Source organism: Mobula birostris, chromosome 5 (assembly GCF_030028105.1).
Source record: "Mobula birostris isolate sMobBir1 chromosome 5, sMobBir1.hap1, whole genome shotgun sequence".
NCBI lineage: Eukaryota > Metazoa > Chordata > Chondrichthyes > Myliobatiformes > Myliobatidae > Mobula > Mobula birostris.
In genome coordinates this window covers 191,225,849-191,249,095 of record NC_092374.1, presented here as the reverse complement: position 1 = coordinate 191,249,095, position 23,247 = coordinate 191,225,849, and the positions used below count along the sequence as shown (strand labels likewise).

General features: G+C 46.0%; 1 protein-coding gene across 1 annotated transcript; it reads left to right on the top strand.

The window, feature by feature from the left end:
- Positions 1–1,811: 1,811 nt before the first annotated feature.
- On the top strand, positions 1,812–15,633 carry rps5 (ribosomal protein S5). Its single transcript, XM_072259145.1, has 6 exons — positions 1,812–1,910; positions 3,810–3,915; positions 7,737–7,946; positions 10,775–10,903; positions 14,029–14,127; positions 15,516–15,633. Exons 2-6 carry the CDS (start codon positions 3,811–3,813, stop codon positions 15,582–15,584), a joined length of 612 nt encoding a protein of 203 aa, XP_072115246.1. The 5' UTR covers positions 1,812–1,910; position 3,810; the 3' UTR covers positions 15,585–15,633.
- Positions 15,634–23,247: the final 7,614 nt, after the last annotated feature.

Here is a 23,247-nt window from a genome sequence, read left to right as displayed (position 1 = left end):
TCCAGCATTTTGTGGTGTTGCTTGGATTTTATCTTGTTTGTGATTGGTTAACGTATAAGGAGCATTTGATGGCTCTGGGCCTGTACTCACTGATGTTTAAAAGAATAGGGGCAGGGGGAATCTCATTGAAACCTGTTGAATAATGGAAGGTCCAGATAGAGTGACGTGGAGAAGATGTTTCCAATAGTGGGAGAATCTATAACCCAAGGGAATAGAAGGATGTCCCTTTAGAACAGAGAGCCAGAGGGTGAACAATCTGTGGAATTCATTGCTGCAGACTCTGTGGGGACCAAGTCAATGGGTAAATTTAAAGTGGAAGTTGGTTGCTTCTTGATTAGTCTGGGTGTCAAAGGTTACAGAGAGAAGGCAGGAGAATGTGATTGAATGTGGTATGTCACTTTACAGACATACAATCAACGTGCTATCTTATGTGTTTATACTTATTGTGCTGCATAGGACCCACTGTAACAATTATCTCGTTCTCCTTTACATGGGCGTGCTGGAAATTACACTACACAATCTTGAGCCTTGAAAGCGAAAATAAATCAGCCACGATGGAAGGGCGGGGCGGACTCAATGGGCCGAGTGGCTGAATTCTGCTCCTGATTCTTATGGAAACAGGCCCTTTGACCCAGCTCGTCCGTGCCATGCCATGCCAACCAGGCTGCTTACCCGTGCTTTACCCATATTCCCCCACAGTGTTCCAATGCAATGTTTTAAACGTTACTGCACAAGCATCTACCACTGCACTGTCAGCTCATTCTACAAACTTCGCTGTTAAAAAATTCACCCCTCAGGCTTCCTTTAAATCTTTCCCCTCTCACCTTAAGCCTATGTCCTGAGGCTTTAAATTTAGACCCATCCACTCTGGAAAAAGACCGATCAGTCCCCTTATCTATGTTCTCCCATAATCTCTGTAAGGTCCTTTGTTCAATGGAAAGAAGCCCTAGACTAACCAGTCTCTCCTTGTAACCCAGCCCTGCAGTCTTTGTAACACTCCTGTGACTATTTTCTGCATCTTTCTCGGTTTAATGATATCTTTTCAATAGCTGGATGACCAAAATGCACACAATATCAGTTGGTGGGAATTAATTGGACAATTGGAATTGTACCGAGAGACAGTATTGACTTGATGGGTCTCCTATGGTTTATGAAAATAGGAATAAAATATGAAACCAAATCTCAAATTGAAATGTTCCCGCTGTAAAGTGGTATGGGAGACTGTTGAAAGCAACATTAAACTCACTAAATAAATGCAAATCTTTTTTGCCTCACAGGTAGACATGAAAGGTTCAAAGAGAGGAAGGGAAGGGTATTCCTCACAACTAAGAAATCAGATTCCCTGGTCCCCATCCTCACATTTCTCTATTGAACGGGTCTTGCACCTGAAACATAAACTGTGTTTCTCCATAGATGCTGACTGACCTGCTGAGTGTTACAACATTTTTTTCGCATTCACTTATTCCAAATCAGATCTTGTGCCCATTCCAGCTGCTACACTTGTTACATGAAACGTGTCTGTACCCATTCTGCAAACCATTTTAAAAGTCTGCTGAAGGGTGAAGTAAATTTCCATCTTTGCATCTTCCTGACTACACCCACGTGGCCGGTGTCTGGACCAAAGATGGCTCCGAGACGCATGCGCAGCATTCACAACGCCCCCTAAGAAAGATGGCCAACACCCGCGCACAATGCTCTCCACGACTCCTCGTGTCTACCGCTTCTGGCTGCCTGTAGTAAAGATGGTGATGCGGAGAGTCTTCCTCAGCACTGCGCATGCTCTGTGACCGTACCCTGGCCTGTGGCCCGGATGTGAACGTGCTCCGCGGAGCGGCAACGGGAGCCCCTGCTTTTTGATCGCGGTGCAACCCGGAGGAGGTCTTTTCGCCGGCGGATCCCGAGCGGAGCAGGTGGGTGAAGTGGCGGCTCCAGGGCCCAGGAGCCTGGGAATCGGCGCTCTTTAAGGGCCTGGCGGGAGAAGGCTGGCTGGGTGAAGTGGGGGCTGGGTCCGGCAGCAGCGGATGAGGTTCAGCTGAAGGAGGGAGAGCGAGGACCCACGCCTAGAGGAGGCTAGGCCGCTATGAGGTCCTCAGGCGAGCCCCAGGCTTCTGCGGCCTGCTCACCGTCAGGCAGCATTTTGCTCCGTCTCCCTCGCCCCGGATTCCAGCTCATCCACTGAAGCCATTCCCAGGTTGTGAAACAGATCAATCGGTTTAATTATTGTCACGTACCGAAGTAGAGTGGAAAAACTTGTAAGGCATCCTACAGATCGTTTTGTCCCACGTGATTTAATCTGTACGAACAGTATAGTAAAACAAACTTTTTGTACGAATGACAAGCCAATATCAGTACTAATCACATCAATATGCCGAGGTAGTACAAAGGAAATAAACAATAATCGCAGAATATAGTGTTACATTTACAGAGAGAGTGCAAGCAGGCAGTAAAATGCAGGGTCCATGATGAGGTATATTGTCAAGAGTTCATCTATATCTTACCAGAAATTTGTACGACAGTTTGTCTTGGGGGTAAAAACTGTCCCTGAGCCCGGAGGTACATCTGCCCATGGAAGGGGGGAGAGGAGAGAGTGGGGGTGGGAGGGGTCTGACCCATATTGTTGCCTTAACCAGTGTGAGTGTCTTCTGTCTGCACAGTTTACCCAATGATGGGGGCCTAGCCCTGGTGAGCAGCATTTAGCAAGGAGGAATTAACACCATTTATTTTTGATGTCCACATTTTTCCCTTCTCCACGCCCGTCTCTGGTCCCTTAACTCTTATCGCATCTCCAAGTCCTCCCATTTCTTCTAGTGCCCACTCTCCTGTCCTATCAGATGCCTCCCTTTTCAGCCCTTTACCTTTCCTACCCACCTGACTTCACCTATCACCTTCCATCTTGTCCTCCTTCCCCTTCTCCACCTTTTTATTCTGTTGTCTCCCCCTCCCTTTCCAAGCCTGATGAAGGGACTTGGCCCAAAACATCGACAGTTTATTCATTTCCAGGTGCTTCCTAACCTGCTGACTTCCTCCAGCATTTTGTGTGTTTTGCTGTGGATTTCCAGCAGTTGCAGACTTCCTAGCCTTTGTGATTTGCAAATTCTGCTTTTGGGTTAATAGTTAAGTGAAGGGGGTGGTGGAAGGATTTCCATCCTTCCCTTCTCTAGTGGTGGTGCTGTCCATGCCAGGATTCGACTGCTGGGTAAGGCAAGGTGAGGTTTTCTGTCAGCCCCCTTGATGGTGACATCTCCTGTTCTGCTTGGGTAGCAAACACCTGAGGGAATAATCAATGAATTTCATATTTCAGACAACCTCTGTCCTTTTCTGTCTCCTCCTGATCTGCTCTGTTCCCCATACTTACATCCATCCCAAAAAAGATCCTGTCAACTCCTCCATTTGCCCATCGCCCACACGCTCCTGAGGACCCTCACCCCACCCCATCCCAATCAGTTGAAACGAAGAATCTCAGTCAGAAATGTCCACTATCCCATTTTGCTCCATAAACCGCCATTTGACGGGAGACGTCTTGGCCAAGACAGTAAGATTGAAAAACGGCTTCTTCCGGAGGGTTGTTGTGCCGCTGAATAATGCTACACCCCGGCCTTTGAGTGTTAGGGATTATCAGACACTTATTGCATGTCAGCACGGAAATTCTTTTCCTTCGGCCGTGGCCCATGCATTGTAAATATCTGTTTTGCGCAGTCTGCAGTAGCACTACAATCTCATTGTCTTGAGCAATGACAATAAAGTTGTCTTCTGTTGGGTTGGACAGAGAGAGGTTCAGACCAGGTTTTGATGTCTGACTTTTTTCACAGAATGACTGAGTGGGAGAGTGTGCCCGCGGTCGCCGAGACCCCAGAGATCAAGCTGTTTGGCAAATGGAGCACTGACGATGTTCAAATCAATGACATTTCCTTGCAGGTCTGTATTCTGTCTTTTCCTCTGAACGTTTGGGTCTCCCTTCATGGAAGGCAGTACGCTGAAAGATCCTGCTCCATGTGAGGGCATCGATTGGATCTGGGGTTACCTCGGGTCTCCTGGATAACTTCTCTCAGAAGCACCCTGGGCTCTCTTCCTGACTCCAGTTGAAAAAGGGTTGTTTTCTGTTTTGTGGAGTGCTGGAAGAACTCAGCAGATTGGGCAGCATCTGCAGGGAAAATGAACAGCCAACTTTTCAATCAAGACCCCTCTTTTGGAATGCAGAGAAAGGGTCTCAACCAAAAACGGCGGCTATCCATTTTCCTCCACGGATGCTACCCGACCTGTTGAGTTCCTCCATTGCTTTGTGCATTGCTTCAGATTCCTGCATCTGCAGTCTTTTGTGTCTCTAGTTTTCTTTTTGACGGTTGTGAATGTTAACAGGGAGAAAATTCAAAAAGCTAAGGTCAATTTACAGGTTTGAGTGGGTGGTGTGGAAGGTAAATGTGTGTTAGCATTCATTTCGAGAGGGCTAACACATAGAAGCAAGGATGTAACGCTGAGACTTTATAAAGCACTGGTAAGACTTCATTTGAACTATTGTGAATGGTTTTGGGCACTTTGTTTAAGTAAGGATGCGTTGATGTTGGAGAGGGTTCAGAGGAAGTTTACAAAAATGATGTCAGGAATGAAAGGCTTATTGTATGAGGAGCAATTGGCCCTGGGCCTTGACTTGCTGGAATTTAGTATGGGGGGGGGGTCTTACTGAAACCCATCAGGCCAGTGGATGTGGAGAGGATGTTTCCTATGGTGGGGAATCTAGGACCAGAGGGCACAGACTCAGAATGGAGGGAGGTTCATTTAGAATGGATGAGGAGGAAATTAGCCAGAGAATGGTGAATCTGGAATTTGTTGCCACAGGTGGCTGTGGAGGCCAGGTAATTGGGTATATGTAAGACAGAGGTTGACATGTTCTTGATTAGTCAGGCATGGAGGGTTAAGGGGAGAATGCAGGAGAATGGATTGAGAGGGAAATAGTCATAGTCATACTTTATTGATCCCGAGGGAAATTGGTTTTCATTACAGTTGCACCATAAATAATTAAATAGTAATAAAACCATAAATAGTTAAATAGTAATATGTAAATTATGCCAGGAAATAATTCCAGGACCAGCCTATCAGCTCAGGGTGTCTGACCCTCCAAGGGAGGAGTTGTAAAGTTTGATGGCCACAGGCAGGAATGACTTCCTATGACACTCTGTGCTGCATCTCAGGTGGGATGAGTCTCTGGCTGAATGTACTCCTGTGCCCAACCAGTACATTATGTAGTGGATGGGAGACATTGACCAAGATGGCATGCAACTTGGACAGCATCCTCTTCTCAGACAACACCGTCAGAGAGTCCAGTTCCATCCCCACAACATCACTGGCCTTACGAATGAGTTTGTTGATTCTTTTGGTGTCTGCTACCCTCAGCCTGTTTCCCCAGCACACAACAGCAAACATGATTGCACTGGCCACCACAGACTCGTAGAACATCCTCAGCATCGTCCAACAGATGTTAAAGGACCTCAGTCTCCTCAGGAAATAGAGACGGCTCTGACCCTTCTTGTAGACAGCCTCAGTGTTCTTTGACCAGTCCAGTTTATTGTCAATTTGTATCCCCAGGTATTTGTAATCCTCCACCATGTCCACACTGATCCCCTGGATGGAAACAGGGGTCACCGGTACCTTAGGTCTACCACCAGCTCCTTAGTCTTTTTCACATTAAGCTGCAGATAATTCTGCTCACACCATGTGACAAGGTTTCCTACCGTAGCCCTGTACTCAGCCTCATCTCCCTTGCTGATGCATCCAACTATGGCAGAGTCATCAGAAAACTTTTGAAGATGACAGGACTCTGTGCAGTAGTTGAAGTCTGAGCCATGACAAAATATTGGAGTAGACTTGATGGGCCGAATGGCTGCATTCTGCTCCTATGTCTTGTGGTCTTTACCTTTTGTCATTGAACTTGCCAGCTGAACAGCATCTAAGAGGAGAGAAGCGGATATTTCATGTCGATGACCTTTTACGCGAATCTGCACTTTGACTGCCGACTCTGTAATTGCTATTTTCCTGTAGTGGTGCACTGAGCTGATCCTTGTGAAGGGTTGTTACGTGAGGAAGTCTGGGATTTAGGACTAAAGGAACCCATTGTCCTATACCTAGTGGAAATCTTCATCTCTTTTCCCCAATATCTGGCACTTGCTCCTGGTGCTTATTTTAAATGTGGTCCTTGCCTCTTCAATGTGGCTGCATTGTATCCAGAGTTAACCTGCTTCCTAATGTCCTGGAGCCGCCTTGCAACCTACAGGGCATGTCTGGGTCATCTAGTGAATCCTGGTGTGACCTCCTGTAGCTCGGTGAGACCCAATGCTGATTGGGGAGTCACTTTGTTTAGTACCTTTGCTCTGTCTGGATCATCCCAGGGTTACCCAGTCTAATTGGACATCCCATTCCCATTCTGATGTGTCTGTCCATGGCCTCTTCTACTGACATAATTTTTCCCAATTCTGGTTACACCCTCACCCCTTCTCTCCTGACCCTCACCTGGTTGGTTCCCTGCTCCTTCCCTTTCTTCCATGGTCCACTGTCCTCTACAATTACGTAGATTCCTTGTCTGGCCCTTTACCTCTTCCACTGATGCCCTCCCTGTTCCTCAACTCAGAATCAGGCTTAATTTTCCCAGCATATGCCATGAAATGTTTTTCTGTGGCAACAATGAAAAGTAACAAAAAGTAACAGTTACAATGAGAAGTATATATTAAAAAAGTAAGTAGTGCAAAAAGAGAGGGAAAAGAATACAGTCGGCCCTCCGTATCCGCGGGTTCTGCGTCCACGGATTCATCCAACTGCAGATCGGGATTGGAAAAAAACCGGAAGTTCTCTCTCCAACACTCACCGTTTCAGCATGTACGCTTTTTGTTTTCTTGTCATTATTCCCTAAGCAGTACAGTATAGCAACTATTTACATAGGATTTACATTGTATTAGGTATTAGAAGTAAACTAGAGAGGATTTAAAGTCCTGGACACCCCCCCCCCCCCCCGCAGATAAGGAGGGCCGACTGTACTGAGGAAGTAGTCATGGGTTCATTGCCCATTCCGATGGCAAAGGGTAAGAAGCTGTTCTGACACATTGAGTGTGTGTCTTCAGGCTAGTCTACCTCCTTGGTGGTAGCAATGAGGAGAGGGCATGTCCTGGGTGATGGGGTCCTTAATGATGGATGCCACCTTTTTGAGTCATTGCCTTTTAAAGATGTCTTGTATGCAAGGGAGGTTGTGCTCATGATTCAGCTGGATGACTTTACATCTGTTCGCAGCTTTTTTTGATTCTGTTTGTGCCATCCAGCCAGATCACTGTACGTCGAGATCAAGTAAAAAAAAAAGCAGAGCACAGAATATAGTACAGTGACAGAGAATGTGAATGGTTGCTGGGTCCCAGAGTATTATTTCCTAAAAGTCTGGTATCTCAGTAACCGTAGGATGTAGGTACAGAATTAGGCAACTTGGCTCGTCAAGTCTGTTTCGCCATTCAATCATGTCTGATTTATTTTCTCTTTTATTCTCCTGCCTTCTCCCTGTAACTTTAAACGCCTTAACTAATCAAGAACCTATCAACCTCCGCTTTAAATATACCCAATGATTTGACCTCCACAGCCATCTGGCAATAAATTCCACAGATTCCCTCTGGCTGAAGAAGTTCTTCCTCGTCTCTGTATGACAAGTAATCTGGGAAGGTAATGGTTCTACTGGTGTTTGATAACTGTCTGTAACTCTGCCTCAGGACTACATCGCCGTCAAGGAGAAGTATGCCAAGTACCTGCCCCACAGCTCGGGCCGCTACGCAGCCAAGCGCTTTCGCAAGGCACAGTGCCCCATCGTGGAGCGCCTCACCAACTCTATGATGATGCACGGCCGCAACAACGGCAAGAAGCTAATGACCGTGCGCATTGTGAAGCATGCTTTCGAGATCATCCACCTGCTAACCGGTGAGGTGAGTGACACCCCCGGCTCTGTGTGCAGGGGTCAGCCGCCTGCCCGGCTCTGTGTGCAGGGGTCAGCCGCCTGCCCGGCTCTGTGTGCAGGGGTCAGCCGCCTGCCCGGCTCTGTGTGCAGGGGTCAGCCTCGGGTTGCTGTACTCCTGATTCCCGTACCACTGTCACACAGGTGTGCAGCTATTCCCACAGTGAATCACTGTCGTAGTGGGACCCGTGTCACTTTAGCAGTTAGTGCAGTCACCTTATATCGCAAATGATCATTGATCAGGTTTGATTTCTGCTGATCTGTAAACGTGTGGGTTTCCTCCGAGCGCTATGTTTTCTCTCCACATTCCAAAGATGTAAAAGTTAGGGTTAGTAAGTTGTAAGCACGAGGAAATCTGCAGATGATGGAATTTCAAGCAACACACATAGAAGTTGCTGCAGCATCTCTAGGAAGAGGTACAGTCGACATTTCGGGCCAAGACCCTTCATCCTGCAGATACTTTCACTATCCGCAGTGTTTGCATGTTCTTCCTGTGACGTCCCTAGTTTGTTGGTGCGAGATTTAATCCGTGGTGACGTTGGGAGTAGCTTGGATATCTGTAAAACAATATGGGATTGGGAGTGCTGCTGTCAGCATGCACTCGGGGGGTCAAGTAGCATCTCTCTTCAGTGTGACTGGTTTTCTTGTGTTTGTGGAAACTTGTTTGTGCAGTGTGCTTCCCACAGTTCAATAGTGGCTCACTTCAAAAGTTCATCATTGGTCATTAAGTGTCTTGAGCTGCCCTGAGATTGGAATTGTGCTGTGCAGACACAAAATTCCCTCCTCTGGCTGGAGAAGGCAAACCTCCCAAGTAAAATAGTGGTGATTTATCAAGGTTAATTAGCCGGTATTCTATTGATTGCCTCTTGATGCACTTTGGAATCAAAGCATTGGGAATTTACCCTTTAGTTCCAATTCCTTTCAGCGTAGCTGCACATCTAACTTTGTGTTCACTGCCTTAGCAGTGTGCACTGACACTCATCAGAGCAAGCAATCTCAGACAGAGTGTTCTGACTGTTATGGCCAGCAGGTGGCAGCAAGTCCAACAGGATGAATCTACTTGAACCACATAGATCTGGCTAGGTTGCCTAGGAGTTTTGCAGAGTGAGACTGAGGCCTCTGTTGGTCAGAGTTCACCATGGATATTGCATCCTAGCTGTCTAGGTACGCAAGCCTGGGCAGTACGATATGGAGAGCAAGCTCCCCCTCTCCACGAATCTGATGAACCCAAAGGAATGGCAGAGCCTGATATAGTTTCATACCAGCAGCGTCGCAGGAGTTGTCAGTCAACATTGAACTTGATGTAGGACTGCCTTAGGGACTTCAGCTCCGGATTTTTCCCTCGGGGGGTGTACTCCCGAAGCCTTTCCTATGAGTGGGTATAGCTGTAAGGCAGTGGAGGTTTGAGATCAGTTTTTTCTTCTCCAACCACTGCTGACGAGCCCCAACTGATTGAAGTGACTAGTTTTATGGTACCAGTAACCCATCTTTGCCCCTTCTCCTGTCAGTAGAAAAGATCCATTTGGGCTTAGTAACTAAGCCATACATGAAAGCCAGGAGCTAGACTTGGTTGTCAGAGGCTATTTGAGAGACACCATTGGGAGCATTTAATATGTAGTGGGAGCTTGTCCCCATTGCCATCCCCGCTTATAACAACCTTCAGGAATCTGCTTGATACATGTCAGCGCTGAGTCTGATATGGGACCCTATTGTGGACAGAGTGGAATGGGGTAGGGAGAGGGGGACCATGATTGAGAAAAGGGGGGGGGAGCAGTGAGCACCGAGGAGACATTGTAATGATCACCTTGCCTGGTATCTCAGGACTGGGTGTGTCTGCAGCCACATCACCCCCTGCCCTGGCACTCATTTTCTGCCACCTGTCCGACAGCCCTTGCGCAGTGCTCCACCCTCGCCATTCCCAGCATCTTTAGCTATACAAGACTCTTGCACAGAACTGCACCCGGGGTATAAATGTCGTGAAAGGGAACTTTTTGCGGCAGCAGCATTGTGTACGGTGACGACAATGATAAGTTTAACATAAAATTAAATCAACATAAATGACACCCAACTTGTGGATGTACTAAATAAGTAACAAAATAAGCATGGTTTTGCATTGATGTCATTGAGAAGGGCCGTGAAATTGTAATCATTATAGTGGTCAGATTTTCAGGTCAGTTCAAGAACCTGTTCAGCTGTTGCTGAACCTCGAGGTGTGGGTCTTCAGTACTCCGTGTCTTACCTGAGGCACTCAAAGGCTTGTCAGGTTGGGCTGTGATATGGATGGAAGGGATGGATAGACCTGTTGCTGTATGACACTCTTCCTCATTCACTGTGATTGGTGCTGCTACTGTCTGCCTTCATTGCGCTGAGAAATCAGGGTGGCCAATTGGCCTTGAACACAGAACGGTACTGTACAGCGCAGGAGCAGGCCTGTGAGCCCACACTGTGTACGCCACATGACACCCGCTCCATCTGCCCACACTTGTTCCACAACCCTGCGTCGCTCGGCCTCTGGGTTAGTTCTCAACTCGATCCAACTTGAAAGCTGCTTTAAGTGGCATCCAATAACAGCCCTTCCTTGGGGCCATTGAGTTTGGGTGTTTGTGGTCAAGCAGACCACGTTTTGTTTCACAGCTCTAATCCGATCAGTTTCGGTTAAATAAGACTACCAAACCCATTAAAATTCAGCGGAGTGGGTGTGAGATGTGCTTCACACTGGCCTGCAGCTGCCTGGCTACACTGCAGGCTGAGGTGTTGGAGCCTGCGACTAACTTGAGCTGTGTCCTTGATGTTTTTCAGAACCCCCTGCAGGTACTGGTGAATGCCATCATCAATAGCGGACCCCGGGAAGACTCCACACGAATTGGGCGAGCTGGCACTGTGAGGAGGCAGGCTGTCGACGTGTCCCCTCTGCGGCGTGTCAACCAGGTACAGTGGGGGTGGGGGGGTGCGGGGAGCCAGTCACTGCTTGTGATGGAATCTCTGTGGTGGGAGGTTGGTACTGAGTGGGCTGACGTCTCCCAAGTGCAGGAAGCAATCATCAAATCAAGCAACTGTGGGAAGAGAAACAGTTCATGTTTCAGATCTGGGATCTTTTCTCAGAGAAAACAGGGTTGTGATGAAGTATTGAGAGATCTTGAGCAACACAATCAATCACTCTGGTGGAGTTCAACAGCATCCATGGAGAGGAATAACTGGTTGATGTTTTGGACTGGGGGGCCTTCATCGGGACTGGAAAGGGAGGGGCAGAAGCCAGAATAAGGTAGGGGGAGGGAGGGGAATGAGTGCAAGGTGGCAGGTGAGTCCGGTTGAAGGGGGGGGGGTGGGAATGAAATGAAGCTGGATGCTGATTGGTGGAAGAGGTAAAGGGCTGGAGAAGGAATCTATTTAATAGAGGACGGTGGGCCATGGAAGGAAGGGGGTTGTAATGGGTAGGTAAGAGGAGAAGATGTAAGAGGGTAACCAGAATGGGGAACGGATCAGGAGGAGATGTGTTTGTTCTAAGTTTGGATCCTGCCAGGTATTGCTTTATCCTCCTTTGGTGGCTCTCCACATTACTGCAGGTGTCCTGTTTGGCAGAGAGAGTTCATTGTTCACTTGAGAGCGCCATTGACACATATTTGGGTTCCTAATAAGCAAAATTGATCACTTAATCTGCACATCGTTCCCAGTTATGGTATTAATTACCCACAGAACATTTTCCTGTGCAGAACAGTGTCTGTCTGTTTTGGCTGGTGGATATCTCAACATTTACCAATTTTCAATCTGTATTGTCCTGCATTCTTGCCTGGTGAAAGCATTGGGCCCAGTGCTTCATGCTGAGAGTTTCAGCTGGTTGTACGGGTTGGAAGTTTAAGATCATTTGGGCAAAAATGTTACAGCTATTCCCAGGGCAGTTGAAAATTAAAAACTGCCAATATTGATAATCAGAAATAAAATCAAAAAATGACAGGTGCATTGAGCAGCAGGTCAGACAGGATCAACAGTGAGTGATAGAATTAATAATTCTGGTCAAATGGATTGTCAGAACTAAGAAAGAGGGGGAAACAAAGTTAGTTTGAAGTTGCAGAGGGGGTGGATTGGAGATGGATAGTACAAGAAGAATGTCTCTGGGGTGAGGCCAAAAACGCTGTAATCAACTGTACCATCTAATCAACAGGCGGTGAAAGTTCAAACACCTGCAGATTATGTTAAACTTTAATAGTCATAGTCATACTTTATTGATCCCGGGGGAAATTGGTTTTCGTCACAGTTGCATCATAAATAATTAAATAGTAATAAAACCATAAATAATTAAAAAGTAATATGTAAATTATGCCAGGAAATAAGTCCAGGGCCATCCTATTGGCTCAGGGTGTTTGACCCTCCAAGGGAGGAGTTGTAAAGTTTGATGGCCACAGGCAGGAATGACTTTCTATGACGCTCTGTGTCGTATCTCGGTGGAATGAGTCTCTGGCTGAATGTACTCCTGTGCCCAACCAGTACATTATGTAGTGGATGGGAGACATTGACCAAGATGGCATGCAACTTAGACAGCATCCTCTTTTCAGACACCACAGTCAGAGAGTCCAGTTCCACCCCCACAACATCACTGGCTTTGCGAATGAGTTTGTTGATTCTGTTGGTGTCTGCACCCTCAGCCTGCTGCCCCAGCACACAACAGCAAACATGATTGCACTGGCCACCACAGACTCGTAGAGCATCCTCAGCATCGTCCGACAGATGTTAAAGGACCTCAGTCTCCTCAGGAAATAGAGACGGCCCTGACCCTTCTTGTAGACAGCCTCAGTGTTCTTTGACCAGTCCAGTTTATTGTCAATTCGTATCCCCAGGTATTTGTAATCCTCCACCATGTCCACACTGACCCCCTGGATGGAAACAGGGGTCACCGGTACCTTAGCTCTCCTCAGGTCTACCACCAGCTCCTTAGTCTTTTTCACATTAAGCTGCAGATAATTCTGCTCACACCATGTGACAAAGTTTCCCACCGTAGCCCTGTACTCAGCCTCATCTCCCTTGCTGATGCATCCAACTATGGCAGAGTCATCAGAAAACTTCTGAAGATGACAGGACTCTGTGTAGTAGTTGAAATAAAATCAGTCTGACAATCTCCTGGCCTGCTGCGTTTACCAGCAACTTTGATGTTTGTTGACAATCTCAGCAGGTTCGATAGCATTTGTGGAATGAGAAAGTGTATCAAGTCCAGGATCCTCCTTTTAGAACTGGTTGATAGGCAGATAATGTTAAAATTAGATATTTGTTTTTGCATTTACTTTCACACCTTGCTGTCACGATCTCTCACAGAGATCTCTCTCATTTCTGACTATGACCTGAAACATTTTGCTCTGATTCTCCTATTGTTACTTGACCTGAGGAGCAGTTCCAGCACTACTTGTAATTTCTAATCTCAGATGGCTCACAAAGTTAACCAATTCTTTTGTCTTATGGTTCCGACTTAAGAAATGCATAGTAACTTCCGACACATGCAGCATAAAAGCACATCTATTTCTGTTTTGGCTTTGTCCGCCTCTGCAATATATAGCTGTTGAGGTGTGGAAATATGCCCTTGCAGAATCTGCAACTAGCAAAACAAAAAAAAAGAGATTGAGAATAAAATTCTCTGCTTTGGAATTGGTGTGGGAAAGGAGGCAGGAGTAAACAAATGCATATGTTTTGTGTGCATTGTATTTGGACTTGATGCAGGATTTCAACCTGAAACACCAACAGTTCCTTTCCTCTCACAGGTACTGCTCAGCTCTTGAGTTCCTCCAGCAGATTGTTGCTCCAGATTACTGCACCTGCAGCCTCTTGTAGCTACAAAATTATTTGGCATTTCTCCATGCAACCATTAAACCCCATAACTTGGGGTTTAGCTGCTTAGAAGACCAAGCACAACTTGTTAATAAAATGTATATTCTGGTGATATTGTGGGCTGCTGTGTTGAAATGTTGGTATTGGCTCTGATAGTAAAGGACAAGATTGCAGCAACCGTGGAATGGAACAGAAACAATGCCCTCTGTGATTAACCTGTGTTTTTCTGGCTGTGTTTGCAGGCTATCTGGCTGCTCTGCACCGGGGCCAGAGAGGCTGCGTTCAGGAACATTAAAACCATTGCAGAATGCTTGGCAGATGAACTCATCAATGCTGCTAAGGTGCGTTATTTTGGCTGGGTGGTGTTCACTAAGCTTAAAACAAATTTTTTCCTTGTGAGCCCCACAGGCCTGGGTTGGTCCAGTTTCTGTAGTTTAGGGAAGAAATGGGGAGAACTCTATTGTAAACAAGGGAGTGCCAACCACAGTGAAAGGCCTTGTTGACCCAGTAGAAGATCTTGCCTAAATCATCAGTGTTTCTTGAATGAGTTGCTGTGTCATTCTGAGTTTGTCGGGTTGAGGTTGTTTCCTGCCATAGTATTGAAAACTGCAATTCATTAGGCTTGGTGCATTTCTTCCTGTAACACAATGTGCGAAAGATACCGTAACAGTCAGTAAAAGGAGCCAGCTTGTTTGTTCAGGGAGGTAAGGAGGCTGGAAATAAATTATCCCTGGAGCCCTTCTAGCTTTTAAATCTGGACTTTTGAACTTGAAGAACTTGAAGGTTGCTAGTGTGGGTTGAGGAAGGTTGGAGCAGAGTGGGACCAGTTTGCCACTGAGTGTGTCAATGTCTAAAGCCCAATTCCTTTGTGGGCTCAAGACTTCAGAGTATGCCAGTGCAGAGCAAACTCGTTAATGTAAGATACACCAGGGTCCTTTGTATAATGCCTTCCAGGGTGGTCTGGATTCCTTCCCCTAGAAATCTGACTGGGCGGTAGCACAGATCTTTTGTTAGGTTGTCATGTGTCCGGGCCTTGAGTATTTGATCTCTGCTCAAGTCCTTTCTGCAGCCCTAGTGGTATGTTTTGCCATGGCTGTTTGAGCAGGTGAGCTCTGCAGCCCTGAGGGGTTACTGCTTTGTCACGACTGGTAGGTAAACTAAACTAACTACAGGTGTTAAAAGATCCCCTGCTGCTCTTCAAGAGGAGCAGCCAGTTTATTTGTACCCTGTATAGCACCCCTCCTGTTTTATCTTGGAAAAACAGATCACCTACGCTTGTTTGCTTGTTGCAGTTTGTAACTGATGAGCTGCTTAATTTTGCATTTATGTAAGTGGGAAGTTGAGTGAGAGAAGGCCGCTCTGAAGTCCTGCCCTGATCTTTCCTGGTGGCAGGAGCTAGAGCTGATTAAAAACAGGAAATTTAAGGCTGTTTGGTTTCGGGCAAGTGTGTTGCAATTGGAAATGGTGACATCCTCGTTTCAACTCCACGAGTACTTGGTTTCCTTGCTGCCTTTAGCCTCCCACTGCTCAATCCTCCCCTTTCCTAGTTCCTTCCCTCACCCTATAAAATGTGAGTCCTCCCTGGTCCCCAGGCAGTGCAGATGTCCTGAGAGTGCGGCCGCAGCTCCTTAAGGAAGGGATGTTAGTAGAGTTGTGCAGAGATGGCATTACCAGGGTGCGTGGGCTGGGTCCGGGCGTGTGCTGATGTCATTTCTCTCGCCTTCCACAGGGCTCTTCGAACTCGTATGCCATTAAGAAGAAGGATGAGCTGGAACGTGTGGCGAAGTCCAACCGTTAATTTCGTCATGTCAGTTTTCATTGTCTAATAAAAGCACCCGAATGATAAATTTGTCTTCATCTCTGATAACATTGTGATGCAGCTTTTGAGTAATGTGCTAAAACATGAACTTGGTTGTCTTTCAATGTGTAATGCCACCACAGCTAAACTGGTCTTTTACTGGGGGGGGGGGAATCGGCAGGTCACGATGCGCATTGGTGCTCGCGCAAGGCTTCATGGTCATTGTAGTCTTTTGGGTAAACAACGCATTTGACTGCTACTCTTGTTCGTTGGCAACCCTACCCCCCACCCCCGGTCGGCCGGTCCGCAAGAATATTGTCAATATTAAGCCGGTCCGCAGTGCAAAAAAGGTTGGGGACCCCTGCTTTAAATGTCTCAACCCTGGGTGGGTGGGGGGGGCTGCTTCTATGCACCTTATCTATTTTATAAACCTCTGATGCTCTGGACAAAGCAATCTATTCTTGTAGTTAATACTCTCTGATTCAGGCAACGTCCTGGTGATCCACTTATGCACCCTGACCACATCCTTCCTATCATGGAAAATCAGAGCTGCACAGAATACTCCCAGGTGAAATTTTATACAGCTACAATATGGCGACTCTTCAATGCCAGACTGATGAAGGTAGTGATTTAGTGTAATACTTTACGGTGCAGAGGTTGGGAGATTGAGATTCAATTTCTGCCACTGCAAGGTGTTTTACCTTCTCCTGGTGCTCTGGTTTCCACATCCCAAAGGCTATAAATTCGGGCATGCTGTGTTGGCACCTGAAGCGTGGTGACCTCAGCACATCCTCCGACTGCTCGTTGTTCTTGCAAATGATGCATTTTGTTGTATGTTTCAATGTACATGTGACAAAGCTAATCTTTACCATCCTACTTTTGTGGATACTTACAGGGAGCTCCTGGCTTGGACCCCCAGGTCCTCCTCTATATTGCTGCTGTTAACTGTATACTTGCTGTGGTTTGGTCGCCCAAAGTTCACGACCCACACTTGACCTGTAACTGATCTATATATAGGAAATGTGAAGTTAATTTTGACAACAGCAGGAGACCATAAACCATACGATGATTTTTGAATGGTTATAGAATAAATATTGGCTGGGATACAAATGGAGGTACGTCTGCCTGCGCCACTCCCTCACTGAGTTTCAGCCTGGACTTTTGACCTAACGACTACAGAGATTTGAACCTACCCCTTTGTTTCAGTAATCTTTATGTAGAACTCTGTACTCAGCCCTTCCCCACAGATCCTTTGCAGTCCTTAGACTGGAAGACCAAGTTTCAGACCAAATTTTGACTTTCACAAACTTGGAGCTTCCAGCAGTTTGTCCTTGGAGACAGCCCGTAGATCTCTCTGACCCACACCTTCCCCCTGAGCTGAAGCCTCTAAAGTCATGGCAACCTGAAAGGGGGGTGTTGTTCAATTGAATGCTGCCTTCACTGGATACAGCAGTTGTGTCCTGTGCAATGGTTTAATGAGTATCTAATACCCTTAAGTGGGAAGCTATGCAGATGGGGTCGAGCAATTGAGTGGGACTAATCTAGGTTAGTCACTGGTGAGAGTTGATGCAATGGTCTAATGATCACAGTACATTATAGTACCAGAGCACAAATTCTTCCACTTGCATATAGGCCAGTTTTTGAATCCATTCCCTCTGTTCATTCACAATTGGTCAGCAGGGATGTGAACTGGGTGTAATTCTCGAGTTGCACTCAAACCAGGGATTTATGATAAATGAAGTAACCTGTGCTTCTACCGACTGAATACTGAACAGCCTAGATAGTGCAGACATGGAGTGGATGTTTCTAATAGAATTACAATAAGAAATATAAAATATAAATAAATAGTCCAAAGAGAGCGAAATAGGGGGGTAGTATTCAAGGACCATTCAGAAATTTGATGGCAGAGGGGAAGAAGCTGTTCCTAAAATGTTGACTCTGTCTTCAGACTCCTGATGCAATCAATGACAGGGGTGCATGTCCTGGATAGGAAATGATTAGAGGGAGAGGGTAGACACATGTTTCTATGCCTATAAATGATGATAATGGGGGGATTTCAGTAGAGGTGGTGCTGCTCGGGTTCAATGTTGAATACGCTCTTAAAGGAAAGAATGTGTGGGAATAGCTGCAAAAACTCCGGTCAATTGTTTACAAATCACTGATAGTTGCTTCTAGTGCTGAGTTATTCTATAAAATGCAGTTTATCCAGTATTCAAAAAGCAAAGCATTAAGGTGCTTCCTGAAGTCTCTACAGGGCACACCCAGTTTGATCTATCAGGTTTTGTTTATAGTTTACCATGTGATCTTGAAGTTTTGGCCTCTGAGATTGACTGACCTTTCCATTGGCACACATTCCTCGATAGTGTTGCTCCATAGTGCAGTGCTGACGTCCTGCCAGATCAGTGTTGCTCATTCCAAAGTGTAGCAAAGAAGTGTGAAACAATGCGAGGAGGTTCTTGTTTTTACTGGTGAGATTTCTTTTTCCATGAGTGACCTGTGAAAGGGCAGTGGAAACGTGGTAACTTGTGGAAGACTGGATGACTGCTTGGGTCTGAACTGGGACCTGATAGAGGAGGACAAAATAATAGAGACACGGATAGAGTGGGCAGTGAGAAATCTTCCCACCAAGAGAACAGAGAAGCAAGAAGGTTAGAGGATCTCTGCCTGAGTTCCCAACCCACCGTCAAGCAACCCAATTTGTACATGCCTATTGCACCCCTGTCACTTAAGGTCCTCCAGCTGTGGCAGTGTATTGGGTCAGTAGCTCCCTCTCGGTTTTCTCTACTGTCAGTCGTGCCAGTCCCTTGTGGAGACTCAGGAATACTGCCACACTCTCAGGTAGAAGGATTCTTCATTGCTGTTTCCGTAACAATTTTGCTTTACCAATCAGGGTTGAACCCCCAAAACCTGAGGGACTGGTGGACCACTCTGGCTTCTACCTGCTGACCTGTTTGACATGGGTGACTCCACCAAGAGCCAAAGTATAAAGGCCTTACTCCAACCAACATAGTTCTCTGTGTCATCGAGGCACACAAGCCTCCCAACCCCATGACAAGGTTGTGGTCTTGGAGGACATGCTAAGCTTGACCCATTGGCAGGTCGGCCCATCCTGCGTGAGGAAAGAGCACGTGGAATATAGAATAGTTCAGGACATGGACAGGTCCTTCAGTCCATATCACTCCATCTGTTGTATCTGCCCCCATCGCCACACCTGTCACCCACCACTCTGCAAAAAAAAGACGTCCTCACACATCTTTGAACTCACTCTTTCTTATCTTAAATGCTTGCCTCCAGGGAAGAAGATGTCGACGGTCTACTCCCCCTATACCTCTCATTATCAGGTCCCCCCTCAGCCTCCTCTGAGTATGGGACAAGGGGCTCTTACTGTCTGATTCCAACGTCAAACAGGAACTGTGACATTGAGATCAGGCACAGTGAAGAAAATTGCCTCAAGGACTGTGTCTTGGGGACAAGTTCCACAGAAAGAATTGCACTTCCTCTTAAAAAATTAGTGATCATCTGACCGAGACAATTAAGGTGGAGTGGAAAACAAAAAACAATTTCATAAAGTAGATTTTTGAACTACTTCCTCTGTGGTGAAGTTGGGAAATATCCAGGAAAAAAAGGATATACTCTTACGTCAGAGCAGGGCTGCATATGTTCCAGAGTGTTTACAAGTAGTGGAAATTTCCCTTCTCATTAGCAGAAAATTATTGCAACTGAAAATTATCTGAGTGATACACATTTTGAAACAATACAAAAGGAAGCCATTTGGCCCATCAATCTATGCTGGCTGTCAGAGCTTTCCCCATTGGTCCTATTCCCTCATTTGCTTCCCTGACACTTGTCCTCTCACATGTCCACCAATTCCTGGCTTTCCTGCCTTACCCCCCCACCCCACCTCACTCAGGGATGGCCAGGTCGCCCATCAGCCAGCACATCTTTGCAAGAGAAACCACACGGACTCTCTCCGGCACTTGAGGCCAGAATTGAACTGGGGTCTCTGGTGCTTCCACCTCATCAACTCTCAGACTCTTAGGCAGTGGCAGGGGTCCATGTTAGAATCATGGACTCACACATCGCAGTAACAGCCCCTTCGGCCCACTTGCTTTATGCTGACTACGATGCTAATCTAAACTATTCCCATTGGCCTAGGTTTTGTCCAGATCCCTCTAAAGTTCCAAGAACCCCTTGTTTACTGGTATTGGTGCATGGCATAAAAAGGTTGGGAACCCCCGCTCTAAGCTTTTTCCGTTATGTACCTGTCCAAGTGTCTTTTGAATGTTGTCCGTATGCCTGCCTCGACCACCACCTCTAGAAATTCATTCCAGATATGGGCCATCCTCATTTGCCCAAAAATTACCCCTTATTTCCTACCATTTCTATTCCTATTCTCTCTAGCTCTGGGTCTGCACTGTGCTTACTGTGCTATCTTTTCTGTTTTATATTCTAACCATGGGGGGAAAATGACTGCTTGCATTCATTCTGTCTATGCCCCTCATGATTTTATACCCCTCTGTAAGATCACCCCCTCAGTCTCCCACTCTCAAATGAATAAAGTCCCAGCCTGCCCAACCTATCTCTATAACTTATTTCCTCAAGACCTGGCAACATCCTTATAAGTCTGTTCTGCACTCTTTCCAACTTTAATGGCATCTTTCCTACAGCAAGGTTTATTTTGGTAGGTTCAATTTGAAGACAAAACATAATATAAGTGGTAAGACTCTTGGCAGTGTGGAGGATCAGAGAGATCTTGGGGTCCTTGTCCATCACCATCATCATCAGGTGCCGTGCCCAGTTTGAGCTTTGACTGCTATGGCCCACACACTCTTGTTTCGGGTCAAGTGGATCGATTCATTGGTATTCATTTCCAGTTCTCTGGCTGCTGTCTCCATCATCATTTGTCTTTGTCTTCCTCTTGCTTTCTTCCCTTCAATCTTTCCCTCAATTACCGTGCATTCTAACTCTTTCCTAATCACATGTCCAATGAAGTTACATTGCCTTTTCATGATCTCATACATTATTTCTCTTTCTGTGTTTGCTCTGTTCATGACATCCCTGTTAGATATTCGTTCCATCCATGATATTCTTTGCATCCTCCTCAAAAACCGAATCTCTGCTGCTACAATTCGTTTCCTCATGTTACTAGATATTGTCCAACATTCTGAGCCATATAACATAACTGGATAAGTGTAAAGTTTCAGTGCTCTGAGGCGGGTCGTCATGCCTAGTTTAGTATTGGTCAGTATACTCTTCATTCTTGTAAAGGTGTCTTTTGCCATCCCTATTCTTTTGATGTCCAAGTCGCACCTGCCACCTGATGTCACCCAGCTTCCTAAGTAGCAGAAGTTCTGTACTTGTTTTATGTCTTCCCCGTTTATTCTCAGCCTGCAGATAGGATTCTCCTTTTTGGATATCACCATACATTCTGTCTTTCTGCAATTGATAGGTAGACCCAGTTTTGTAGTTCTTCCTCCGTACTTGCAATTAACACGATGTCATCTGCATATCTGAAATTATTGATGTTTTCACCGCCAACTTTGATTCCATAGGACACTCAAAGCTGCTGTGCAGGTTGATAGTGTTATTAAGAATGTGTATGGTGTGTTGGCATCCATCAACTGTGGGGTTGAGTTCAAGAGCCGTGAAGTAATGTTACAGCAATATAAGACTTTAATTAGACCCCACTTGGAGCACTGTGTTCCGTTCTGGTCACCTCACTACAGGAAGGATGTAGATACAATAGAGAGAGTGCAAAGGAGATTTCCAAGGATGTTACCTGGATTGGAGGGCGTATCTTATGAGAATAAGTTGAGTGAACTTGGCCTCTTCTTGGAGTGACGGAGGATGAGAGGTGACCTGATCGAGGTGCATAAGATGAGGGGCATTGATTGTGTGGGTAGCCAGAGGCTTTTTCCTAGGCTGAAATGGCTAACACAAGGGGGCATAGTTTTAAGGTGCTTGGAAATAGGTACCGAGGGGATGCCAGAGGTAAGTTTTTCACACAGAGAGTGGTGAGTGTGTGGAATGCACTGCTGGTGGCTGTAGTGGATCCAGATACGATAGGTCTTTTAAGAGCCTCTTAGGTAGGTACGTAGAGCTTAGGAAAATAGAGGGCTATGCACTAGGGAAATTCTAGGCAGTCTCTACAGTAGGTTACACGGTCGGCACAACATTGTGGGCCGAAGGACCTGTAATGTGCTGTAAATTTCTATGTTGTATGTTCTCTGTTCAAAACTGAACATAATATTCCAAATGCAGCCTCATTAACATCTTGTACAATTGCAACATATTATCCCAGCTTGCCTTGACCGATGAAGGCCAGCATGCCAAAAGTCTTCTTCACCACCCTCTCTACCTGTGGTGCCACTTTCAAGGAACCATGTATGGTTACTCCTAGATCCCCCTCTAGATACAGTATGTGGAGATGCACTGCAGATGAGTTGTGCTGAATGCATTGCCGAATGGGATGAATGCCTTTTCAAACCTATAACAACATACAATCACCCATCAGGTCTCTCTGTAAAAGATGCTGGTCAGGCCGCATTTGGAACTCTTCCTGCAGTTCTGGTCGCTCTGATTTAATATCAGCCTCAGATTTAATATCACCGGCATAGGTTGTGAGATTTGTTAACTTTACGGAAGCAGTACAATGATAAATAGAGAGGAAAAAAACTGAGTTAGATTAAGTATATTAAGTCTATTTAATAGTTAAGTTAAAGTAAATAGTGTAAAATAACAGAAATAAAAAAGAAGTGAGGTAGTGTTCATGGGTTCAATGTCCTTGAATTATCATTAAATTGGAGAAGGTGCAAACAGATTTATGAGGATGTTACTAGGACTGGAAAACTTGGATCATAAGGAGAAACTGAGTGGGCTGGGATTCTTTTTTTCTTGGAGCATAGGAGGCTGACGGTTGACCTTATAAAGGTGCATAAAATCATGAGGGCCGTAAGTAAGGTGAATGGCCACACTTTTGCCCCCCCCCCCCCCGGGTAAGTAAGTCCCAAAACTAGAGGCATAGGTTTAAGGTGAGAAGGGAAAGAGCTGAGGGGCAACTTTTTCACACAGAGTTGAAGCTGAAGTTTAATTGTCTTTTCACAATACATGAATACGGCCAAACACAACAGTGTTACTCTGGGCCAAGGTACTAAACATAATTCCAACAGTCATACACAGCACAAGGCACATATAGCAGATATAAGATAGCAAGCTGTTGTAAGGGATCAGAAAAATACAGTTACTCAAGTCCAAGACTCTGAGTTCATGAAAGCTGCAGAGATCTGTGGTTGACCACAATACAGTTTGCCTTCTGCCAAGAGGGTGGTGGGTGCATGGAACGAGCTGCCAGAGGCAGGTACAATTATGCCAACTGAAGGGCACTTGAGCAAGGTTTTGAAAGGAAAAGTTTAGAGAGGGATGTGGGCCAAACACAGGCAAATGGGATGAGCTTAGATGGACAACCTGGCTGGCAGGGACAGTTGGGCAGAAGGGCCTGTTTAATGTGGTACGGCTCCCTGGACACTGATCCCATTAACTCCTCCCCCCCACCCACACATTTCTCTGTCTCCACACAATTTATTCTCTCTCATGCATGCCCATCAGCTTTTTAAAAACATTCCTTCTGCTAAAATTAATCTACCAACCAACATGTTTTTTTTTG

Excerpts from the sequence above, each read along its gene's own strand:
- rps5 (XM_072259145.1), top strand. The coding sequence starts at position 3,811 with ATGACTGAGTGGGAGAGTGTGCCCGCGGTCGCCGAGACCCCAGAGATC. Across the intron at positions 10,904-14,028 it reads CTCTGCGGCGTGTCAACCAG|GCTATCTGGCTGCTCTGCAC; the intron begins GTACAGTGGGGG and ends CTGTGTTTGCAG. Across the intron at positions 14,128-15,515 it reads AACTCATCAATGCTGCTAAG|GGCTCTTCGAACTCGTATGC; the intron begins GTGCGTTATTTT and ends CGCCTTCCACAG.